The sequence below is a fragment of the Anarhichas minor genome, unplaced genomic scaffold (assembly GCF_050575085.1).
Source record: "Anarhichas minor isolate MPS153535 unplaced genomic scaffold, ASM5057508v1 ptg000018l, whole genome shotgun sequence".
Lineage (NCBI taxonomy): Eukaryota > Metazoa > Chordata > Actinopteri > Perciformes > Anarhichadidae > Anarhichas > Anarhichas minor.
In genome coordinates, this window is record NW_027466464.1 from 5,032,944 (window position 1) to 5,052,360 (window position 19,417).

Sequence of the window (19,417 nt, forward strand, 5' to 3'; positions counted from 1 at the left end):
TTAATACAATAATATTATATAATATAATAACAGCAGCAAATCCTCACATTTGAGAGCCTTGAAACATCGACAAATAAATACATATTAATGATAATAAATAAATAGATGAATAAAAAAATAAAAGCAAGTGTTTGCTTTGACAATGAGTGACAGAAGTAGTTGATTTATTGCTGATTAATGTTCTATGGATGGACTCATTGATTAATCAACTAAACATTAGTAAGATGTATATATATTATTTATATAGTAATGTTTTGATCTACATAAAATAACCTGTGGAGCTAACATTATTAGAATACATTAGCACATAATTAACTGGTGTTGGCACTTCTGTGATAGTCTAGCTACTGAAAGTATGCTGAATGTATATACATGCTTAAAGAGACAGGCGCTAAAACAGAGCGTTTCACACAGAGGGTGAATACAGGTGTATTCAGACCGACAGTATAAAAAAAAGTGTTTTTTGAACATTAAGGCATGTAGACATGTTCTAGTAGAAACCAAAAATACAAATATGAACCTGAAAATGAGCATGATATGTCCCCTTTAAAGCTCCCAAGCCTTATTTCCAACATGAACATATATACATTTTGACTGATCTGCTACATTACGTGTCTTTTTCTGTCAGGTTTTTGTCATTTGAGCAATGTGCAAGCTTAGGAGTGGCCTGCTGGGAGCTATTCCCATGTTGCACTGGCCATCTGTACAGATATTATGGCACATCTGTGTGCATATTCCTCTGTTTGTCAGGGATCCTGTGTCCAGACAAGTCAGAGGACTCCTGCCTGTCACTGAGTCCACGTATGAGTCTGTCCACATGTGATTCACTTAGGGAATATTAATAAGCAAGAGGTTTGTGGGGGTATTGTTGTAATTAGCCTACAGACATAATGCGTGCTCATTATAGTACAGAGAAGACTTGTTTGATCTCTTTTGATCCTGAGCACAACCCTGAAGCATTCATTTTACATATCTGAAACATCTTCGTCTTAATGAAGTTTATGTTCATTAAATATTAATTGTGAGTGTTATATTACTGTGTATAATGTTTTTTGATAGTTAATACTGATGCATTAATGTACAACAAGCATGTCAGTGCTATAGCTGCTATAGAGGTGAAGCTAATTCTAAGAATGTTATGTGTCAGATAGTTTAATCTTAAAATACACAACATTATAAACAGTGATCATATGTTTTGTGTGAAAATTGTAAACATCCAACATAACATCAGATAAATGTAGTAGAGTAATATTTGCCTTTATCCTAGTGAAGTAGAAGTACCTCAAAATTGAGCTCAAGTACTGTACTTGGGGAAAAAATACTTTGTCAAATGATGACACCACTGGATTATAATGACAATGTCGGATCACTTCTTTCTGATCGAATCATTGAATAGGTTTACTGGTCCTTATGGGAGTAGTAAGAGTGACGTAACAGTGACGTCGCGGCACCCTCCTCCCTGAGCTCCTCTGAGCAGCGCAGTAGTTTCTCCGATTTCCAGAGTCTCCAAGTCTGCTGCGGACTTACCGGGGAAATACAGCGGGTAAGTAGTATTATGAAGTAAAATGGACCGGTCAGGTCAGTGCTAATGCGTGTGTAGTTGTCACGCATCGGTGTAATTATGCGCGTTAATTAAGGATTATGATTTGGATTGTGATTCACCTCAAATGCAGTTTAGTGTTTGTACTGAAGCGGTTTTAATACTGAGGCTGTTTTAATCGTGATTAGGGTGGTTGTCCATTAGGACTCTATGACAGGCTTTTTCATGAAAAAAATGTAAATACTGTGTTATTTCCATTTGACTCTACTTTATAATTAAGGCGTATGCCGCTACAATTCAAAGGGAAATATTGGAGCTACATTTCACTCCACTAAATTGAGTGTAAAGTCAGATTTTTGCATAAAAACAAGTGCTGTTTATATGAGGCAGTGTCATCGACTAAACTACCCAATAGCATAAAATACTTAACAGTAGCTCCACCAACTTCAACATCAAAATACTGCTTACACAGTAACCCATCACTGATAGAAACCCAATAATATAGTATAAAGCTGAAACGATGAGTCAATAAGTCGATTCACACAAAAACTGATTCGCAACTATTTTGATAATCTGAGAAGATTTTCATGCTTTTTTTCTCATATAATCATTCTTAGATAAATCTTTTTTGGGGACTTTTTGACCATCTGAGGTCGTCATGTTTGGCTCTGTAACATTTTATTTTTTACAAATTTCTTTACGTTTCATGGACTAAACATTTATCTTTAATTGAAAAAAATATGATGATACAACACTAAGGGGACATCTGCTGCAGTTGTGGTACTTTAAGCACAATTTGATGCATACTTTTACTTTCTTACTATCATTTGTAAGAGTATTTTTACACTGTTGCCAGTGCAGACTGTGTATTTGTGTGTGCATTGGGAGGCTGAACTTTAACCATAATAATACTACGGTGTTCCAGTCAACAGTGAAGTGTCAAACAGCAGAATCCAGCAGCGATTGCTGGAATTTCTCCGGTGCAGTCATGTATGTCCGACCTCAGTGTGGAAGCGGAGCACATGAGCGGCAGTATGACAGAAGTTAAGCTCCTGCCGTATGTCTGGTCGATATCGGCTGAACCTCAAAGGCAACCCACGGTGGACTGAAATGTTGTATTCTTTTGACACGCATGACCAACTCAAAGGCATTATCCTTCATCTGGTTCACATGTGTCATTTTGGTTTTTTTATACCATCTATGGAGGTCTAGATCACTTTATGATTATCAACATGACTCTGTTGGGCCTAACCAAGCACATTCTCTCCTAAAATATGCTAATGTTTGCATGTGATGCATTCAAGTTTGACAGAATGGGTTCGAACAACTGCGGAGGCCTCAGGGTTTGTAAACAATGTCTCTGTTTCAGTACCTGCCTTTACGTGTTCCTTAACTTTCTACGTTTTAAACAGAAACACATAAAGTGGTTTCTGAGCGAGACGATGTTGTCTAACAAACATATTACTTAAATATTCCTGCAAGCGAGCAGTAAACACAAGCAACACCATTGGAGCATGGAAAGCGAGTCAAGAACCATCGGTCGCAGCGTGATTTACGATGGAGATGGCTTTCTCAGTTATATTTACAAGGTTTTGGGTCATTTGTGTCTTTCCGCCATAAATCTGTTTTCTCTGACAGCACTTGAACGCAGCGTAGCACTGCCTGGGGACAGAAGGTGTGAAGTGTTAATAGTTTGTGTTACCTGAACAGTGTTTTCTTGGAAATAATTTGCTGTTTTTTTCCCCATTGACTTGCCATGTCATTAATTCAGGTCTATATTTATGAATACTTTAAGTAGCATATTTACAGAAAACACAGCTTAACCTCTGGCCTTGTGATGACTGATTCATAGCGTCGGACTCAGCAGACAGACCCGACTTGTCTCTGGTATGAAGAGGTCACAGGCAGGGTCACGAGTCAGAGTCTAAACGTAGTTCTTCTTCTTTTGTGGATAAAAGAACAAAATGTGACACTAAAGTGCAGGTGGCTGCATCACCACCGAGCCAAAGTCACAGAACAACTTTTTGGATGCTAATGTCTCTAATGCTCCAAACGTCGACTTTGACACAATCTGCAAACGTTGTCCCCTGTTGTCAGGGGTGACAGAAAGATTTAAAACCTGCCCTCCTTCAGATTCTTTCAGCGCTGCGACCCGAAGGAGCTGGTCGGTGCTGATTGAACCCTGAGAGATATAAACCCTCTCCAGTTGTAATAGGGAGGCCTAATCCCCCCCGCACTCCAAGTTTTACTCCGGGCAAGGCCCGGCATCTCTCACACAGCTCAGAGCTGGAGAGCTGATCTTGAGTTTTCCTTTCAGCTTACAGAATATCATTATGAGCTATACAGTACAGCACCCTGGCTCTGAGCAGGAGCTTAGTGAATGTAAACCCGTGGATTGAAAGACTTCCCTGCATTGTATCACATAATAACATGTCATTTAATTACAACGAGTTTCCAGAACTCAACATCTATAGTCCAAGCTGGATTTAAAAATAAAGAATATATGAAATTGTTTCAATACTGCAATTTCAAAAATCCATTCAAACGAGCTAGTACAGAAACTAATGAGCAAAAGAAGTATTTATACATATATTGTGTCTTCATTTCTCATAAATCCATGTATCATTTGGTTTATAAAGTTTCTGTCACTTATCAAAATGTCTTGTTTTGTTGAAGCAACCGTCCAAAGATATTAAGTTTAATATCATAAAATATGTCATCTCCTGCAAATATTCATTCATTACAGTAATTATAGTCCAACTGATTTGATTTTCCTTTTAAGTATTGTGTAAAAGTCGTTATCGTACAGTGTTCAATGTGGCTGAGGGAGCCTTTAGAGTGTGCCGTGTACAGCATAGTACAGTATGGTTATTCAGTCTGCAGCGAAGACACGGATCAATGTTATTGGGGCATGCATAATGCTAAGAAAACAAGCATTTACAACCACACAGCCAGCACAATGCCTGGGGATGAAAAAACACAAAATGGAGTAAGAGGCATCTGAACTCAACGTTGAACTAACACAACTGATCTCAGGTCAGGGGCAAAACCAGGTCATCTGGTGTCTAATTCACTGACTGACGTCTCAGTGAATCTTAAGAAGAGCATTTGTCAGAGTGTCCCTCTTGGAATGTAGCTGAATACTATTCGATGTTATCGAAGGACTCAAGACATACAAATACAGCCTAAATATTCTACCAAAGCCCATAGAATATTTATTACATTTCTATTAAGAGACTTTTTTTTGTTGCATAGAAACAAATACCGCTTTAAATCTTTATAAACCAAGGCCACTCAGATATCATCTCACATCTTTTTTAAACAGTAAAGCCCCCTCTTAAAGGAACAGTGTGCCGGATTGAAGGGGATTTATCGGCAAAAATGGAATATAATATTTATAACTATGTTTTCTTTTGTGTATTATCAACGGAAACTAAGAATTGTTGTTTTCATTAGCTTAGAATGAGCCGTTTATTATCTACATATAGCGGGTCCTCTTTACTGAGTGCAGCATGTTGCACCAACATATTTCTACGGTAGCCCAGAGCAGACAAACCAAACACTGGCTCTCTAGTGTGACATTGGGAAAAAAGCATCTAGCAAGCAAGGACCAATGTTTAAATCCCCAGAGGGCAAAAGAGGCCTTGTAATTGAAACATAACTCATGTTTATGTCAGAAGTGTTGATATGTATAATAGACGTCTTCCTGTCCTTTGTCTGCAGGCTGGTGGGGTTCCTTTTGACGTTTAAATAATGAAGCGAGCTCACAGCGTGAGCAGCACACACAGCTGATCACCTTTATAGATTATATAATTCCTGCTATTATTAGATGTTAGCTTCCAGGCATTTGTTTTCATGTTCTGCGTCTACTGCAGCTACGAAATTTCTTTTTTTTTAAATAATTCTTCAATGTATCAAGGTGCTCCTCTTGGGGGTTTATCTGAGACCACCTATTTCTGCTGCTCATGGTCCCCTTCTTTCCCACACAGTTTCAAAGTGCCAAAGCAAAGTGCATGAAGGAACTTTGGGCCAAAGATGGAGGCGTGGCCAACAGTGGCCTGGGTGCTGCTAATGACCAACGTTGCTGATTGGCTGACAGCGGTCCAGTCACGGGACTTCTCCATGACGGACATCATCCTGCTGCATCCCTCAAGTAGGAAAAACTAACAGCCGACTCGGCTTAGTGTCTTTTTGTACAACTGAGTTCTGAACAACGGCGTGGTAGCGGCCCGTCAATCACAGTAGCCCCGCCCTAAAGCATACTCCGTTTTATAGTCTGTTTGACTCTAAATGGACCATAATGTACTAAATGAACATCATGCTGTATTGAAGAAGACTTGTAACTAGAGCTTAAGACCATAAACTCATGTTTACAATGTTTACTGAGGTAATAATACAGGTGAGAAGGAGAGTCATTTTCTCATAGACTTCTATACAACCAGACTTATTTTTAAAGGAGTCGCCCCCTGCTGGCCATTAGAAAGAATGCAGGTTTAAGGCACTTCCACTTTGGCTTCACCTTTCAGACCCGGAGGTTGCCCCAAGGTTTGGCAGAGGTACAGTTTCACCACATTCCACGCTCAAGCGCAAACAATATACAGCAGCTATAACAGCGGACTCTCCGTGAGAGGCTCCGCCATCACACCCTCTGTGGTGCAAGTCGAGTAGCGCTGTCTGAGGACTGGTAAGGTCCTTCGAGTCCAAACGGCAGTGAGTGGGTCTTTGCCCTCTTCAGTCTATCCAGTACTGTTAACAGAGACGTCCTGCAGCAAAGCCTTTAAACTCGTCCCTTTAGCGCTGGTGGCACTCGACCGCACTGACTGGAGTGTGTCACGTCTTTTTCAAGGCTTTTCTGTCAAGAGTGGGTGTCAGGCAAGTGCTTGGTTGAATCAGTATTTAAATTGTGCATTAATTCAAACAGTGAAACCCTGTATTAATAAATACTCAAATCCTGAATGTTGTGATCAGATCAGACATCACAAACTCAAGAGTACTTAAGTGTGTGTGTGTGTGCGTCTGTCCTCCACAGCTACGCCCCATCCTGGTGGCTTCAAGTGCTTCACGTGTGAAGAAGCCACAGATAACTACGAGTGTAACCGCTGGGCGCCAGATGTTTACTGTCCAAAAGGTACGTCGCCTCATCTGTTTCAGCTCCACTGAGCTAAATGCAAACTCACTTCTACAAAGACATTTGCTTATTGTCAGTAGTAAAACAAATAGTCCAGAAGTGAAGGTGTGCCATGTCTTCCAGATGCCAGATACTGTAGCACGCTCCACATGATGGATAACCATGGCAACAGTGTGTCTGTGACCAAGCGCTGCGTGGCCCTGAAGGACTGTCTGTTCACCGGCTGCACTGGTGTCACCGGTAACGGCCATCAGGTAGGTGGAGGTTGATTCTCATGTCGTGGAAAAGAGATAAGAGTGTTGTACGGAATCAGGAGGACGTCTCCTCAACGTCTCGGTCTCATCCGGCAGATGTGCTCGTCCTGCTGCGAGGGGAACATCTGTAACGTGCTGGTGCCGAGGAATGCCAGCAGCTCCGTCTTCTCCTCGACTTCTCCTCTGGCCAGCTCCAGCAGAGGGTTCCCTCCTCCCATCATCATCATCATCATCATCATGGCCATCTTTACAGCTGGACACGTTTGAGAGGGAAAACTCTGCATCTCTGTGCGTGTCAGACCCAACTTAAGGACACTTTTTGAGTAAATATTTGCTAAAGGGGAAGAACAAGGACAAATGCATTTCCTAATGTCGTGGTATTTTCTTTTAGCGTGTTCATTTTATCTAGCTGATGTTAGAACTGCATAAGGATGTTTCACAAACCACCACGAAACTCACAGAAATGCAATTAACTGTTTTAACGTGAGGTTTGACCAAATAAAAGACAAAAAAACTGTCACTGCTGCAAAATCTTCCCTTCCTCCTCTTTTTACAATTTGCTGAAGCTTTTTTGTAAATATATTTATGCTAAGTTGTAACAGTATTATTGTCGCCATGTTAGTGTGCATTTTCTGAGGTCTTGTCAATATTAAATAGCTTGGGAAATCAGTAATGTTTTTTTGGATGTTTTTTTTACATTCAATTTGATCGACTTTCAAGGTATGCATTGGAATCAACAATAAAACTAACAGTGGAAAATATGACAAAAATTGTCAATTATCTTATTTCAGATTAAATTATTTGGTTAAAAATAATCAAATCAAATCAAATAATTTAATTAATAAAATGTTCTTATAGCAGGATGACAATGTGTGGAGCCAGACCTTTAGTAAGCGTTGAAGCAGCACTGTGGAAACCCAATCTGATCAAACGACCACAAGGAGACACCAAACAAAGAGACCGAGTCTGTTTGATAAAATGAAAACTAACCAATGCTTGTGTTGTCTTTACCTTTCTCTGGATCACAACGATTGTCAAGTCGAAGTCAGCCTCTGTGCAGTAAATCTAATCAACCACTAGGTGGAGACAGATCACCACTGTTTAAGTATACACACACACAAACTGAACTTAAAAGTCCACACACACACACACAAACGCAGTCATTTTGTTTTTTATAGATTCAATAAAATGCTCAGTGAGACAAATGTCTTCCTGGTTGTTTTGACAGAAAGAAAGATTGCACCCTGTAGGTGTAGCAGCTTTCATTGTGTCTAGCTTCAGGCTCACAGGTGATCAAGATGTGTCAAAACCGCTAAATAAAAATGTCAGATGAGGCAGTATATCTTGTAAAAATGTGTCTGCGAGCACCACATTTGTTCCAGACTCAATCCAGTGTGTGTTCTCAATGGATGTGTTTGAATGAATATCCTCCGCACTGACATGTTTGGGAACTTTGAAAATGTATGATAGCCATTTGCAACACGGTTGTTTCTATGCGAAGTCTGTTTGACTGGATCTTCATTTGGACAGTGGTGGAAAATACATTTACTGAAGAACTCCGCTCATGTACAATGTTGAGGTACTTGTTATTTAAGTATTTCCATTTTATGCAACTTTATACTTCTACTCCTACATTTTGAGGCAAATATTGTAGCATTTACTCCACAACTATTATTTCATTAGGTTACTTTGTAAATTTTGATTTAATAAAAACAAACACACTATGATGTATTAATACAGGTTAAACTACCCAGCAGTATGGCGACATTAGAAATGTACACGTTAATTTATCAAGTTATGAGGCAATATTGTATATACAAATCTGAAATGGGCCATTCTGCATAATAAGTACTTTTCCTTTCGGTACTTGGAAGTATACTTGATACTTATGTACCAGTTTGAATTCAGGACTTTTACTGAAGTGAAACATCTCAATACTTCTTCCCCCACTGCATGAATGTCTCTTTATTCTACAAACTGTTATTTTGTTGTATATTTTATCATGTATAGGCAACTCTTCATTATAAAAATTTAAATATGAATCTGGATAATTCAGTTCTCCGTGGAACACTTCTGTGAAGGAGCACACACTCACCGCTACAGGAAACAGTGTCACTGCAGCCTGACGAGAAGTCACTTTATTGGCTCAGCAGTTCTGACGGTCACAACTGTCGTGATTCAAATCAAACAGTACACACACACACACACACACACACACACACACACACACACACACACACACACACACACACACACACACACACACACACACACACACACACACACACACACACACACACACACACACACACACACACACACACACACACACACACACACACACACACACACACACACACACACACACACTTCTTTACATTCTGTGCAACAGATAAGAGGAAACAAAACAACACTGTACAGGTTCGTTTGAAAAGTTTTTGACCTGATATCTGCGTTTCTATTTCAAATCCATGGCTCTATTATCATAAAACACAGATGATGTCATCTGAAGGGACAACATCGGCTACTAACTTTTCAAACGGCAGATGTTACATGTTGAAAGGCCTCTGAGTTTGTGTTTCTCCCTGATGTAGTGCAGGGTTAGCCGGGTTGACCAGCAGTGAAGTCTATTTCAGAGTCTCAGTTAAGTCCTTGTTACAGTACGACAAACTTTGCACAACCTTTCACTGATCCAAGCTCTTTCAAACCATAAATAAAAACGCCTTGCTTGGATTTCCCTCTGGGAAAAATATATCTTTTTAAAAAGCCTATTCCTCATCAGCGAACACATTTGAAAGTCCTTGTAGTCTCGCGATGGCAGAACTGTGAGCGGGTGCGTTGGTGAAAACGGTCCCCACAAACTGAGGCGTTCCTCTCAGGATGTGGCGAATGACTGTGCAGGAGCCCGACACTTCGATGTGGAAGCCCAAATCTCTTAGTTCCTCCTCCGTCCGCAGTTTGGCTTGACTTGATGGAGATGCAAAGAACTGTCGGGGGAACAAGAGGCGATGTGAACAGGGAGGACGAATCACCGTTAATGCAAGAAATCCCGACTGCAAACAAGAGCAACTCACAGCTGCTCCTGTTGTGGGGTCGATGAAGTCGGCCCAGTAGCCTGCAGTCCACAGAGCGAAGCACATTTCCTTCGCTCCGCTCACGAACTGCAGTTAGGAGAAAACGCACGTCAGTACGCCGTTTCAACGTCACATCTCTTAACTTATTCAGTGATGAAATATCACAGGACTCACTTTGCGCAGCAGCTGGTCTTTGTCCTGCTCTGCTGCCTCCTCACACCGACCGTTACTCTGTGTGACCGTCACAACTGTGATGGAGGTGGTGGGCGCCGAGGGGAACATGAGCTCAAGATCTGACACACAGAGAGTTTTGTTACTTCAGGCTATGAGGAGTCAGTGTATAAGATGTGTCGATGCCGAATAACGGTCCCTTACCTTTCCTTAGCAGCTCAGGGCAGTTATTTATGGAGCAGTCTGTCTCTGTCTGATTAAAGTACTGCTCAGCTTTATGGACTCTCGTGTCTATGGTACCGAGGTTTCCCTGATGAACACACACACACACACACAAATAAAGGGTTTTGAGTAGTTGTTTATGTCATGTGTTGCACTTGATAATGAGATACCCGGCAGGTGAAGAATATATCTAAATGTTCTACGGTTATATGGCTAAAATGTATTGTTAAATGACCATTACATGTACACTAGCTACAAGTTAGCTGCAAGTTAAAACAAAAACTATTTAAAAAAAAAAAAACTTACTTGGAACTCATTAACAAACTGGGCCAGTATGAACTGGTGCCTCTCTGTGCAGCTCGGGGCCGTCAGTACATCCGGCACCGTCCTGTGGACCGGAGTCTTCTTCTGGTCCTCCATGCCCTCCAGGTGGCAGTCGAACCCGGCGTTACCCGGTAACTGAAAGCGCTGGTCTTGAGGTCCGAATGGTCCCATGTTCTCGTCAGGCCACACGGTCCTGGGGCCTGTAGGGGACGTGACAAAGATACACGTCTTTATATTTTCCTTTGTTCTGACAAACCCTCAGTTTGCTGCTGAAAAACCTGGAACATCGTCTGCAGCCATGTTTGACTAGTCTCTCAACACAATTCAACAGACCGACAAGAACAAAGAAACTAAAATATAAGTCATAAGCTCCGTTCAGATCTAGATCAGAGTACGGTCACATTTACCAGTAACTGGTGACTAATTAATTTACTATACGACTCACCTGAGTCTGTGTGTGATACAGCCATGTAAGGCTCATCTGAGCTTGCAGCAGAGAAGGTTCTGGTTCTGCCGACACGGAGGGCAGCTAATGCTTGATGGCCGGCAGTCTTAGACAGAACCAACCTGCCTCGACCACACAGCACCTGTATGGGAGCAAAAGGCATTCGTTAACAGCCGGAAGCATTTTAAGAAAAGTACAGGACAGTAGCCTATTCTCTCAGATACACACACTCAGATACATTCTCTCAGATACACACAGATACACACACACTCAGATACACACAATAGTAAACATGCAGACCCATGTTTACTATTAGCAATCGCTCAACATGTGATGGTAAATTCGGCTTTTGAGTGATTCAACAAAAATCCAAATTGATTCACTTTTGCATGTAATTTGTACGATAAGCAACATCTTGGAAAATTGCCTGTATTTTAAATGGTGTGTTATGTAACTTACACTACTGGACATTGTGGTTCGTCTCCTTCTCCCTCTCACGTTAACCTGTTGGATTAAAAACAACAACAATGAGGACAACTCAGAGTGTGTGTATTTCTTTAAATTGAAAAACAAGCTTTAGCTAGCTAACCTGAAGTTTGCTAACCAGAGTTAGTTATAACACAACATGCTAGCTGACATGATGCAATCTTTCACGGGGCAGCGTCCAAGTCTGTCATACACTCGCTTCACAAGTAACAAAGACGTTTAATTTGTAACGGATGTACATCGTCTCAAAATGTGTCGGGTTCAAAGCAAACAAAACAGCTAACTAACTAGCTAAGCTACTAGCGTTAGCGAACTGTTTGCTAACAGATCAGCTGATAGCTTATTTTGACACTTTCCCTATTTAGGCAGTATTTTATATTCCCTAACTTGATATGACGAGTACACAAAACAGCCGACAACGTGATTAAGAAAACGACAGATATACATATGTTAACGGGATTATATCTAGAAAAGTACATGTTGTTCTTACCAGTCAAATCGCACGTCCGCGACTCTACCGGGCTCTTTCCCGATCGCGAAAACAACGACGGGAAGCGATGAGGGATGAACAAGTCATGCGCAGTTTGGATAACAGTTATATCAACGTCCATTTTAGTGTGACGTAAGAGACAATGGGGTTATTTAAAGAGAATTCAGCGTGCGCCATTCTCTGCGTGAAATTGTGCTACTTTGAGACGACAATTATTACATAATACTACGGACGTTTTGTCCTTTTTACCGGTGCTATCAGATATTAAAAGGGCCGTGTTTTCCCATGTTTCACCACAAGATGGCAGCAAGTTTACACGACCAAATATTTGATTACAACAGCACCACTGCCCCTGTTTAACATTGCAAGTTGGCCTCATAAAGTAGCATGCTAGTTGGTATTTGGGAAATTAATTGGAGTATTTTAAGTTTTTATAATGTTGACTTGCCTCCCATATTGTTATTTGTGATAAAAAATAAAAAGGGTTACTCAGACTTACTTCTGTTGATATTTATACAGTCCAGCTTGATGATAATGGTATTGTCCGACTAAAGAAGACATATTGGTTGTTTCAAGCCTTCGGTTTTTCTATAAAAATCACAAGGAGCAGGTAGAAAACAGCAGGTAATTAATACCAGGTGTGGCAGCTGATTGGTCAGCTGCATTGAGGATGTCACAGGCCTGAACTGAGAGATAGAATATCAATATACAGTATATCAACACCTGAGTGCTCTGCGATGTCATGCAAACAACTTCAGTGGATAGGCCCCTGTGTAAACTATGACATCCTGGGCAGGGGAATGTGCTTTAATCACACTTCCACTTAAGTTCCCTAAAACTCTAATAACTTCACCTTGGCAAACCTCTCAATAATGTCCAGAATCAAAGGCCGAGTGCGTTTGCGCTGGGTGGTTCCCAGGTGGGAAACTGAGGAGAAACGGCACACATGCTCAGCAAAAAATCCCCTCCCTTGATCAATAAAGTTTTTCGAAAAAGTAGAATAGAGGAATTGTCCCAGCAAGAACAGTAATATTTGCTGTCAGAAGTCGTGAAGGACAAGGACAGCGAAAGTGCATTTTGCTGGCGTGGACACGTCTCTTTATAGCTGACTCGGACAAGCTGATTGACATTTTCTCTGAACTGACAGGATGTGCAGTGGGAGTTTATCCCGTGTGTGTGTGTTGTGTGTGTTGTGTGTGTGTGTGTGTGTGTGTGGGTGCGTGTGTGTGATGAGGAGGAGGCATGTGGAACCGCACAGGGCTTGGCTGTCAGCGAGTCTCCCACAGGATCATTTGTAACAGCAATGCAGCATCCACCCTAGACGGAGCCCTTGTGGGATGTACACACACACACACACACACACACACACACACTGATATGCGCCAGCATCCCAAAGCAGCTACCAAATGAAATCTTCACCACAGGCTCCCTCCCCAGTGTTGTTATTTGGAGGTGAAAAGCTTAGAATGAATCAAGACCAGTTGTGGAAATTCAACACTTTTGCTCTGTGGTGAGATAATGTGCAGCTCGGCTGACATTAAAGCAGCACCTTATAATTGTTTTCCATCGTCGATTAACCTGGAATTGTGTTTCAATGAATTGATTTGATAATAAAATATCAAAGAATAGTAAAAGAAAATGTAAAATGTGCAAATAGACACAATTTACAGAGTATGTTTCAGCCTATCTACCAGCATGCACTTACCATTACTCAGTTTAAAGTAATCGTGCAGTATCAGTCTCTAATTGTTTCTATGAAACCCTTTTTTTCCTGGACAGCATGTGGCTGCTTTTCGCGAATGGAATTCCTCAGTTCAGCGGAGCCTTGAGACCTCGAGACAGAGCCATGAGTCACTCCAGGTCTCATATCGCCGCGCTGTCAGGCCACATTGGATCTTGTCTGGAATCAGCACTTTTCTATTAACATTTCATCCACTGTCAAAAAACAACCCTCCACATATTCTGAGCTATACCTGCTCAAGTCAGCACTCTATTTACTGCCTTAACTATTGACGTAGTGAGAGCCATTAAAAGGTCTATAACCCATCTCCTCTCAGCATTTGAGGATGACAAACCTATCAGGATTGCAGAGTTACAGGTTTTGGTTATGTTTCCCACCTGCCGCCACCTCCACACAACTTAAATTTAGAACCCCGGAGCTCACGTGTAAAGCTCTTTAAAGTTCCTTGCTAAGAAAATGATTCCACAAAGAACCTTTTTACGGTTCTTCTATGGCATCACTCTAAAGAACCATTTTCGGTTCCAGATGGTACCTTTATCTTCCTCTGTGTGGTTAGCTTAGCTTAGCATAAAGACTGGAAATGGGGGGTAGCTAGTTTGGCTATTTCTGAAGGTAGAAAAAAGTCTAAAACTCACTAATCAATACATTTTATCTTGTTTGTTTGATTCAATTAAAAAAAGAATCTATCTACATCTTGGCTGGAAACAGTGACTTCCTGAAATCCTCCCCGTAATCACAAGACTTCGGGAAACAAACAAGATATGACTCGTTTATTAGTGAGCTTTAGGCCCTGTCCACACTACTCCGTTTTTACTCCGTATTTGCTACGTTTACACTGAGCGGCCACACTACGCCGGAGTTTTGGAGCACCCTAAACGGAGGAATCTGAAAACTCCGCCGAGGTTGGAGGTATTTGAGAACTCCGGGGTTGCGTTTGCGTGTGGACGGTCGGATACGGATGTGCTTAGAAAAAATGATGCCCACACCCGTGTTCGCTACTGGATTGGTTCTTGGCAACCATGACGTCTCCGTCCCTGATTCGTCACACTCACTATCACGTGACCCGTACCCGGAAGAAAACAAACTGGGCTACCAGCGATTCATTTCAACATGGATAACTAATTGCAAGCGTTGCTGCTAGCACAACAGCTACATGATGTTGCTGCTAGCACAACAGCTAGCAGCAGCTAGCAGCTGTTGTGCAGTAAAAGTCTGCATTTCTGTGGAGGAAGCAGCTGTTATTGGAGTGATTAGCGAGCGGCGTGACCGGCATCAGCCCTATGGAGCAGCTCGTTGTTTTTAGATTCTAATGAGAAGACACGCTGCACTAACGTTTTACTTCTTCCGTTTGGTAGCCTTGAGAGACCTTAGTCTGTAAGTATGTATTTATGAAGCATGAAAAGATGTACGTAGATATATTCTATTCGCGTGTTTAGTATAACATTTGTGTTGTATTAAATGCTAATCGCGGTTAGCATTTCTCCATTGGCGGTAATGTTAAAATTAGCTTAGAAGCTAGCTAGGCGGACATGTTACATGCTGGCTATATCATGGATTGTTGTTTTGTATTCATGTATGTGTATAGGGACAGTTTGTAAAGCCATATTTCATATTGTGTTTCCACAGTTTTACAAATAAGAAAGATTCACACTAAAGTCTTGAAACTCTTCTACGGATTCCATGGTCTTTATTTCACGGATCTACTGTTAGCGATCTGCTAAGCTTTCCTGCACGAAGCAAGAGCAGAATAGAGTGAGAGACGTGTGTTGACCACATTTATGGACCCATATTCTAGTAAACGTTTACGTGTAAGTGTTGATTTTAAAGTAAATTTGATGTGAGAGAGAGAGATAGACCCGCAGCGCTGTAATGCTAATCGCGGTTAGCATTTCTCCATTGGCGGTAATGTTAAAATTAGCTTAGAAGCTAGCTAGGCGGTCATGATGTTCAGAGCTACTAGTGAGAACAGACATCAACAACACGGAGGAAACGAGTGAGAGACTACATTGATGGACCCATAATCTAGTAAACGTTTATGTGTAAGTGTTGATGTTAAAGTAAATTTGGAGAGGGAGAGACAGAGAGAGAGCGAGAGACCCGCAGCGCTGTAACTACGTCTGAAAAATAAAACTTCTAAAACTTTCCACGAACTGTGTCTGTTTGAGTTTATAGAGGGAGATTTTAGAGGAAGATCTTAAGTATCAAATACAACCTTTCATTATTAAAGACTACTTTATTACTCTGTCGTATTTTTTTTTTTTAACTAAGCAACCAATCCACTTCCTGTTTACACCGTCACGCATGCCCAGTGTACGTTAATGGTCACGTGCTGTCCGCCTTCGAAGGCTGCCGTGTGGACGCAGATCAACTCGAGAATGATGCTGAAACTCCTGTGTGGACGGAGATCGTTTCTATTTGACAAATCTGCATCCAAGGAGAAACAGAGTAGTGTGGACAGGGCCTTAGAGGTGCTGGTTGGGTGATTTTGTTACCTTTGGACAGAGCCAGGCTAGCTGTTTCCCTTCTGTTTTCAGTCTTTATGCTAAGCTACGCTAACCGTCTCCCGGCCGTAGCTTCATATTTAGCGTACAGACATGAGAGTGGTGTCAATCTTCTCATCTAACTCTCAAGAAAGCAAATAAACATATTGATCCAAAACACACAACAAGTCTCTTTTCTATTAAGCAGTCACATCTTTAATCATTTAAACAGCCAGACACATGTCTACAGGGTCTCAGCTGCTGCGGAGCATCACTATCTGGACACCAACTGCCTGCTAACACCACGGTGCTTTTTTAGCTGAATAAAGAGAAACACTTCAATCGTCTGTGTATCTTGGTAAATGGCAAAAAACAGCATATTCAGGGGGATTTTCCTCCATTTTATTACTTATATTTTATGATTTTTTCCAATGAGCATACTGCTTTATCATAGTTTGGACAAGTTGGTGTCCACATTTCCCAGCAGCCCCTGATTTTCACACGGACTTACGAACGAGAAGGACAAAGACAATACCTGTGACACTCCCATGTGACAAAGTATTTATGTACACTTTCATATGTATTACGAGGCTACATCCTGTTATGATGACATCGATATGAACTTCAGAAAATAAAGAAGCTTTTAGCTGAAGTTCAAGCAGGAAGACAATTACCATATTAATTTCCTCATCTCTCCGGGTCTCCAGCTCTCAATTATTATCCGATGACCTCGCCGGGTTGTGTTTTGTGTGTTTTTCCTGTCAAGGGCATCTAAACGCCCTTATTCATCAAATCTCTGCTGCCACTGCATCACCGCCATCAAGACTACATCTACGGCTCTCCAGGGTGGGATATCTAAAATGACTGCAATTTATAGGTTCTCACCCTATAAACCGATTTCATTGATGGGGTTAATCTTTTAAATATTAATCCCCATATCCATTTTTCTTCCCTGATTGACCAAACTTGGTGAACATGGTCACAGTGGGCACTGATGCAAAATGCATAAACACTCCCCCCCCCCTCCTGAAACATGCATGATTATGTGAATTCAGAATAACGGCTCAAAAACGGTGCTACCTCATTAGTGGCTGTAAACCCCAGGCTTGCGTGCGGAAAATAATTGAAGAGTTCAGCACTACTGACAATGCTCAGAGCATTTTGGAATCCATTTCAACAAATAAGCACCAGGTGCAAGTATGATAATATCTCAAGAAAGTAGCACAGAGGCTCGGGCAAGTGCAATAAACCACTGCAGAGATGATTTCTCTTTTATTAAAAGACGCCAGCTGATTATTATTACCAAAACACTGGCAAGGTGGTTCAACAAGAGCCATGCTAGCAGCTTTGTGAGGCTCCACATAGGAAAAGCAATGCTTAGAGACAAATGCTACCGGTAGCATGCTAACATGCTGATGTCTAGGATGTTAGCATGTTTTTTTTTAATGTGTTTTTGGTTAGTAGTCTGAAATAAGGTCTGTGGTTAACACAAGCTTAAACGATTTTAACGTTTTGTTTGACATAAATTAGTCAGTAAATATCCCACTGGTGAAATTTGAAGGCGGTTGCTAAAGAGTGGCTAAATAAGACGACAAAATGTCATCACGCCGACTAGTCCGCCGTTATAGTTGCGTTTGTTCTCGCGATCATGACCATGGTGACCATGGTGCAGTTCGTTTATAGCCTAGCATTAGCTTTTTTACTTGTGGCGACTACATTCACGCTGGAAAAATCACAAAAAATGGACGGAGATTATCTTGCTGCACAAAACGCATATGTTTCATGAACTTGTGTCGGCCACAAAGTTTATTTTCTGCAATAATCCCAAATCCACTGGAAGATATCCCATTGTGTTCTTGTCGAGGGAACCAGTGCGATGTTAACTTCCTTTTGGCTACAAACATACGTTATCGTCTGGATAGGAACACAATACATGTACCGGTACTCACTACAAAAGCTCAAAAAAGGTATGTTAGCATAGCGGCTATCACGGTTGTTTGCAGAATGATACGGCCAGATTAGTGAACCGCTGTGTATGTAATATTACATTCATGCTTTACACTTCTGGACCAAAGTGGTCCACCGACTGGTCGTCGAGCCGGCATTGCCATCCAGAATGCAAACCATACATGGGTTTATAAATGTAACCACAGCTTTGCAACACAACACACTTGTAGGCTATATTTCTACTTACGAATGAGCTATTCCAAGAACATTTAAACTAGTTAACGGGTCTTGTGCTCCGCAAAGTGACTGACGCCTAATCAGTCCAACATCTTGACTTGTTCCCTCGGTGCTCCCAGAAAGTTCCAGGGACTTAGCATGAGCTCGGCGGTTACAACCGTGACAGCCGGGGTCAGGGAATAACAGAATATTACTGTGGGTGCTCGCACCTGATGCTCATTTGTCGAAGTCTGTTCCAAAAAAAAAAAAACGCCCTGAGCGCTGTCAGTGCTGCTGAACTGTGCAATTAGGGCCTTTTCCCGGTTGTGAGCCTAGGGGGGCTGCAGTCACTAATGAGGTAGCGGTGGGTGTGTGTCTGCTGTTGCACTGTGCGCATGAAATTATGTAGATGTGTAAAGGGCCCCAGGGTGTAGCTGCACCACTGGCCCCAACTGACGCTCGCCTAGTGACTGCCGGTAGTTGATGGCACATCCTGATATGCTGGCGAATCCCTGAGATCCCCGATCGCTGTTTGCTCAGTTTTTACTTTGTCACTAACGAGGACGTCATACCTGCAGCAGCTTCTTTATGCGGCAAGGGGTTCATTAAAATTCAGGCGAGTAGTAATTATGAGGAAGATAATTACTACGCAGTTTGCATATAAGGCCACTCCAGCTTGTGGCACCCTGATCATTTAAGCCATTTTACATATCTTTACATATCATGAATGCAAGCTTACGGAGCAAAGTGCTCAAACGGCTCTGGTTCAAATGATATTCCCAACCCTGTTTCTTCTCTCGTCAGCCCAAGAAGATGGAAGTAGCGGCTATAAATAGAAAATGTGGTTACACGTGTATGTCTGACTGTCCTGGTAAGAGATTAAAAACTTTCAGAGCGGC

The 19,417-nt window shown here is 41.5% G+C and overlaps 1 protein-coding gene and 1 pseudogene across 1 annotated transcript; one reads left to right on the forward strand and one right to left on the reverse strand.

Annotated features, from left to right (window-relative positions):
- The first annotated feature begins 5,527 nt into the window (after positions 1 to 5,527).
- On the forward strand, positions 5,528 to 7,227 carry LOC142952706 (ly6/PLAUR domain-containing protein 6-like; annotated as a pseudogene).
- Positions 7,228 to 9,034: 1,807 nt separating this feature from the next.
- On the reverse strand, positions 9,035 to 12,234 carry mmadhca (metabolism of cobalamin associated Da). The gene is made up of 8 exons (XM_076094588.1): positions 12,135 to 12,234; positions 11,618 to 11,662; positions 11,159 to 11,300; positions 10,696 to 10,913; positions 10,372 to 10,477; positions 10,171 to 10,289; positions 9,997 to 10,083; positions 9,035 to 9,909 (listed from the first exon to the last, which is right to left on the reverse strand). The coding sequence occupies exons 2-8, from the start codon at positions 11,627 to 11,629 to the stop codon at positions 9,691 to 9,693; spliced, it is 903 nt and encodes a 300-aa protein (XP_075950703.1). The 5' UTR covers positions 11,630 to 11,662; positions 12,135 to 12,234; the 3' UTR covers positions 9,035 to 9,690.
- Between the last annotated feature and the right edge of the window lie 7,183 nt (positions 12,235 to 19,417).

Coding starts and splice junctions, on each gene's coding strand:
- mmadhca (XM_076094588.1), bottom strand. Junction 10,084..10,170: donor AAGACCAGCTGCTGCGCAAA/GTGAGTCCTGTG, acceptor TCCTAACTGCAG/TTCGTGAGCGGAGCGAAGGA. Junction 9,910..9,996: donor ACCCCACAACAGGAGCAGCT/GTGAGTTGCTCT, acceptor TTCCCCCGACAG/TTCTTTGCATCTCCATCAAG.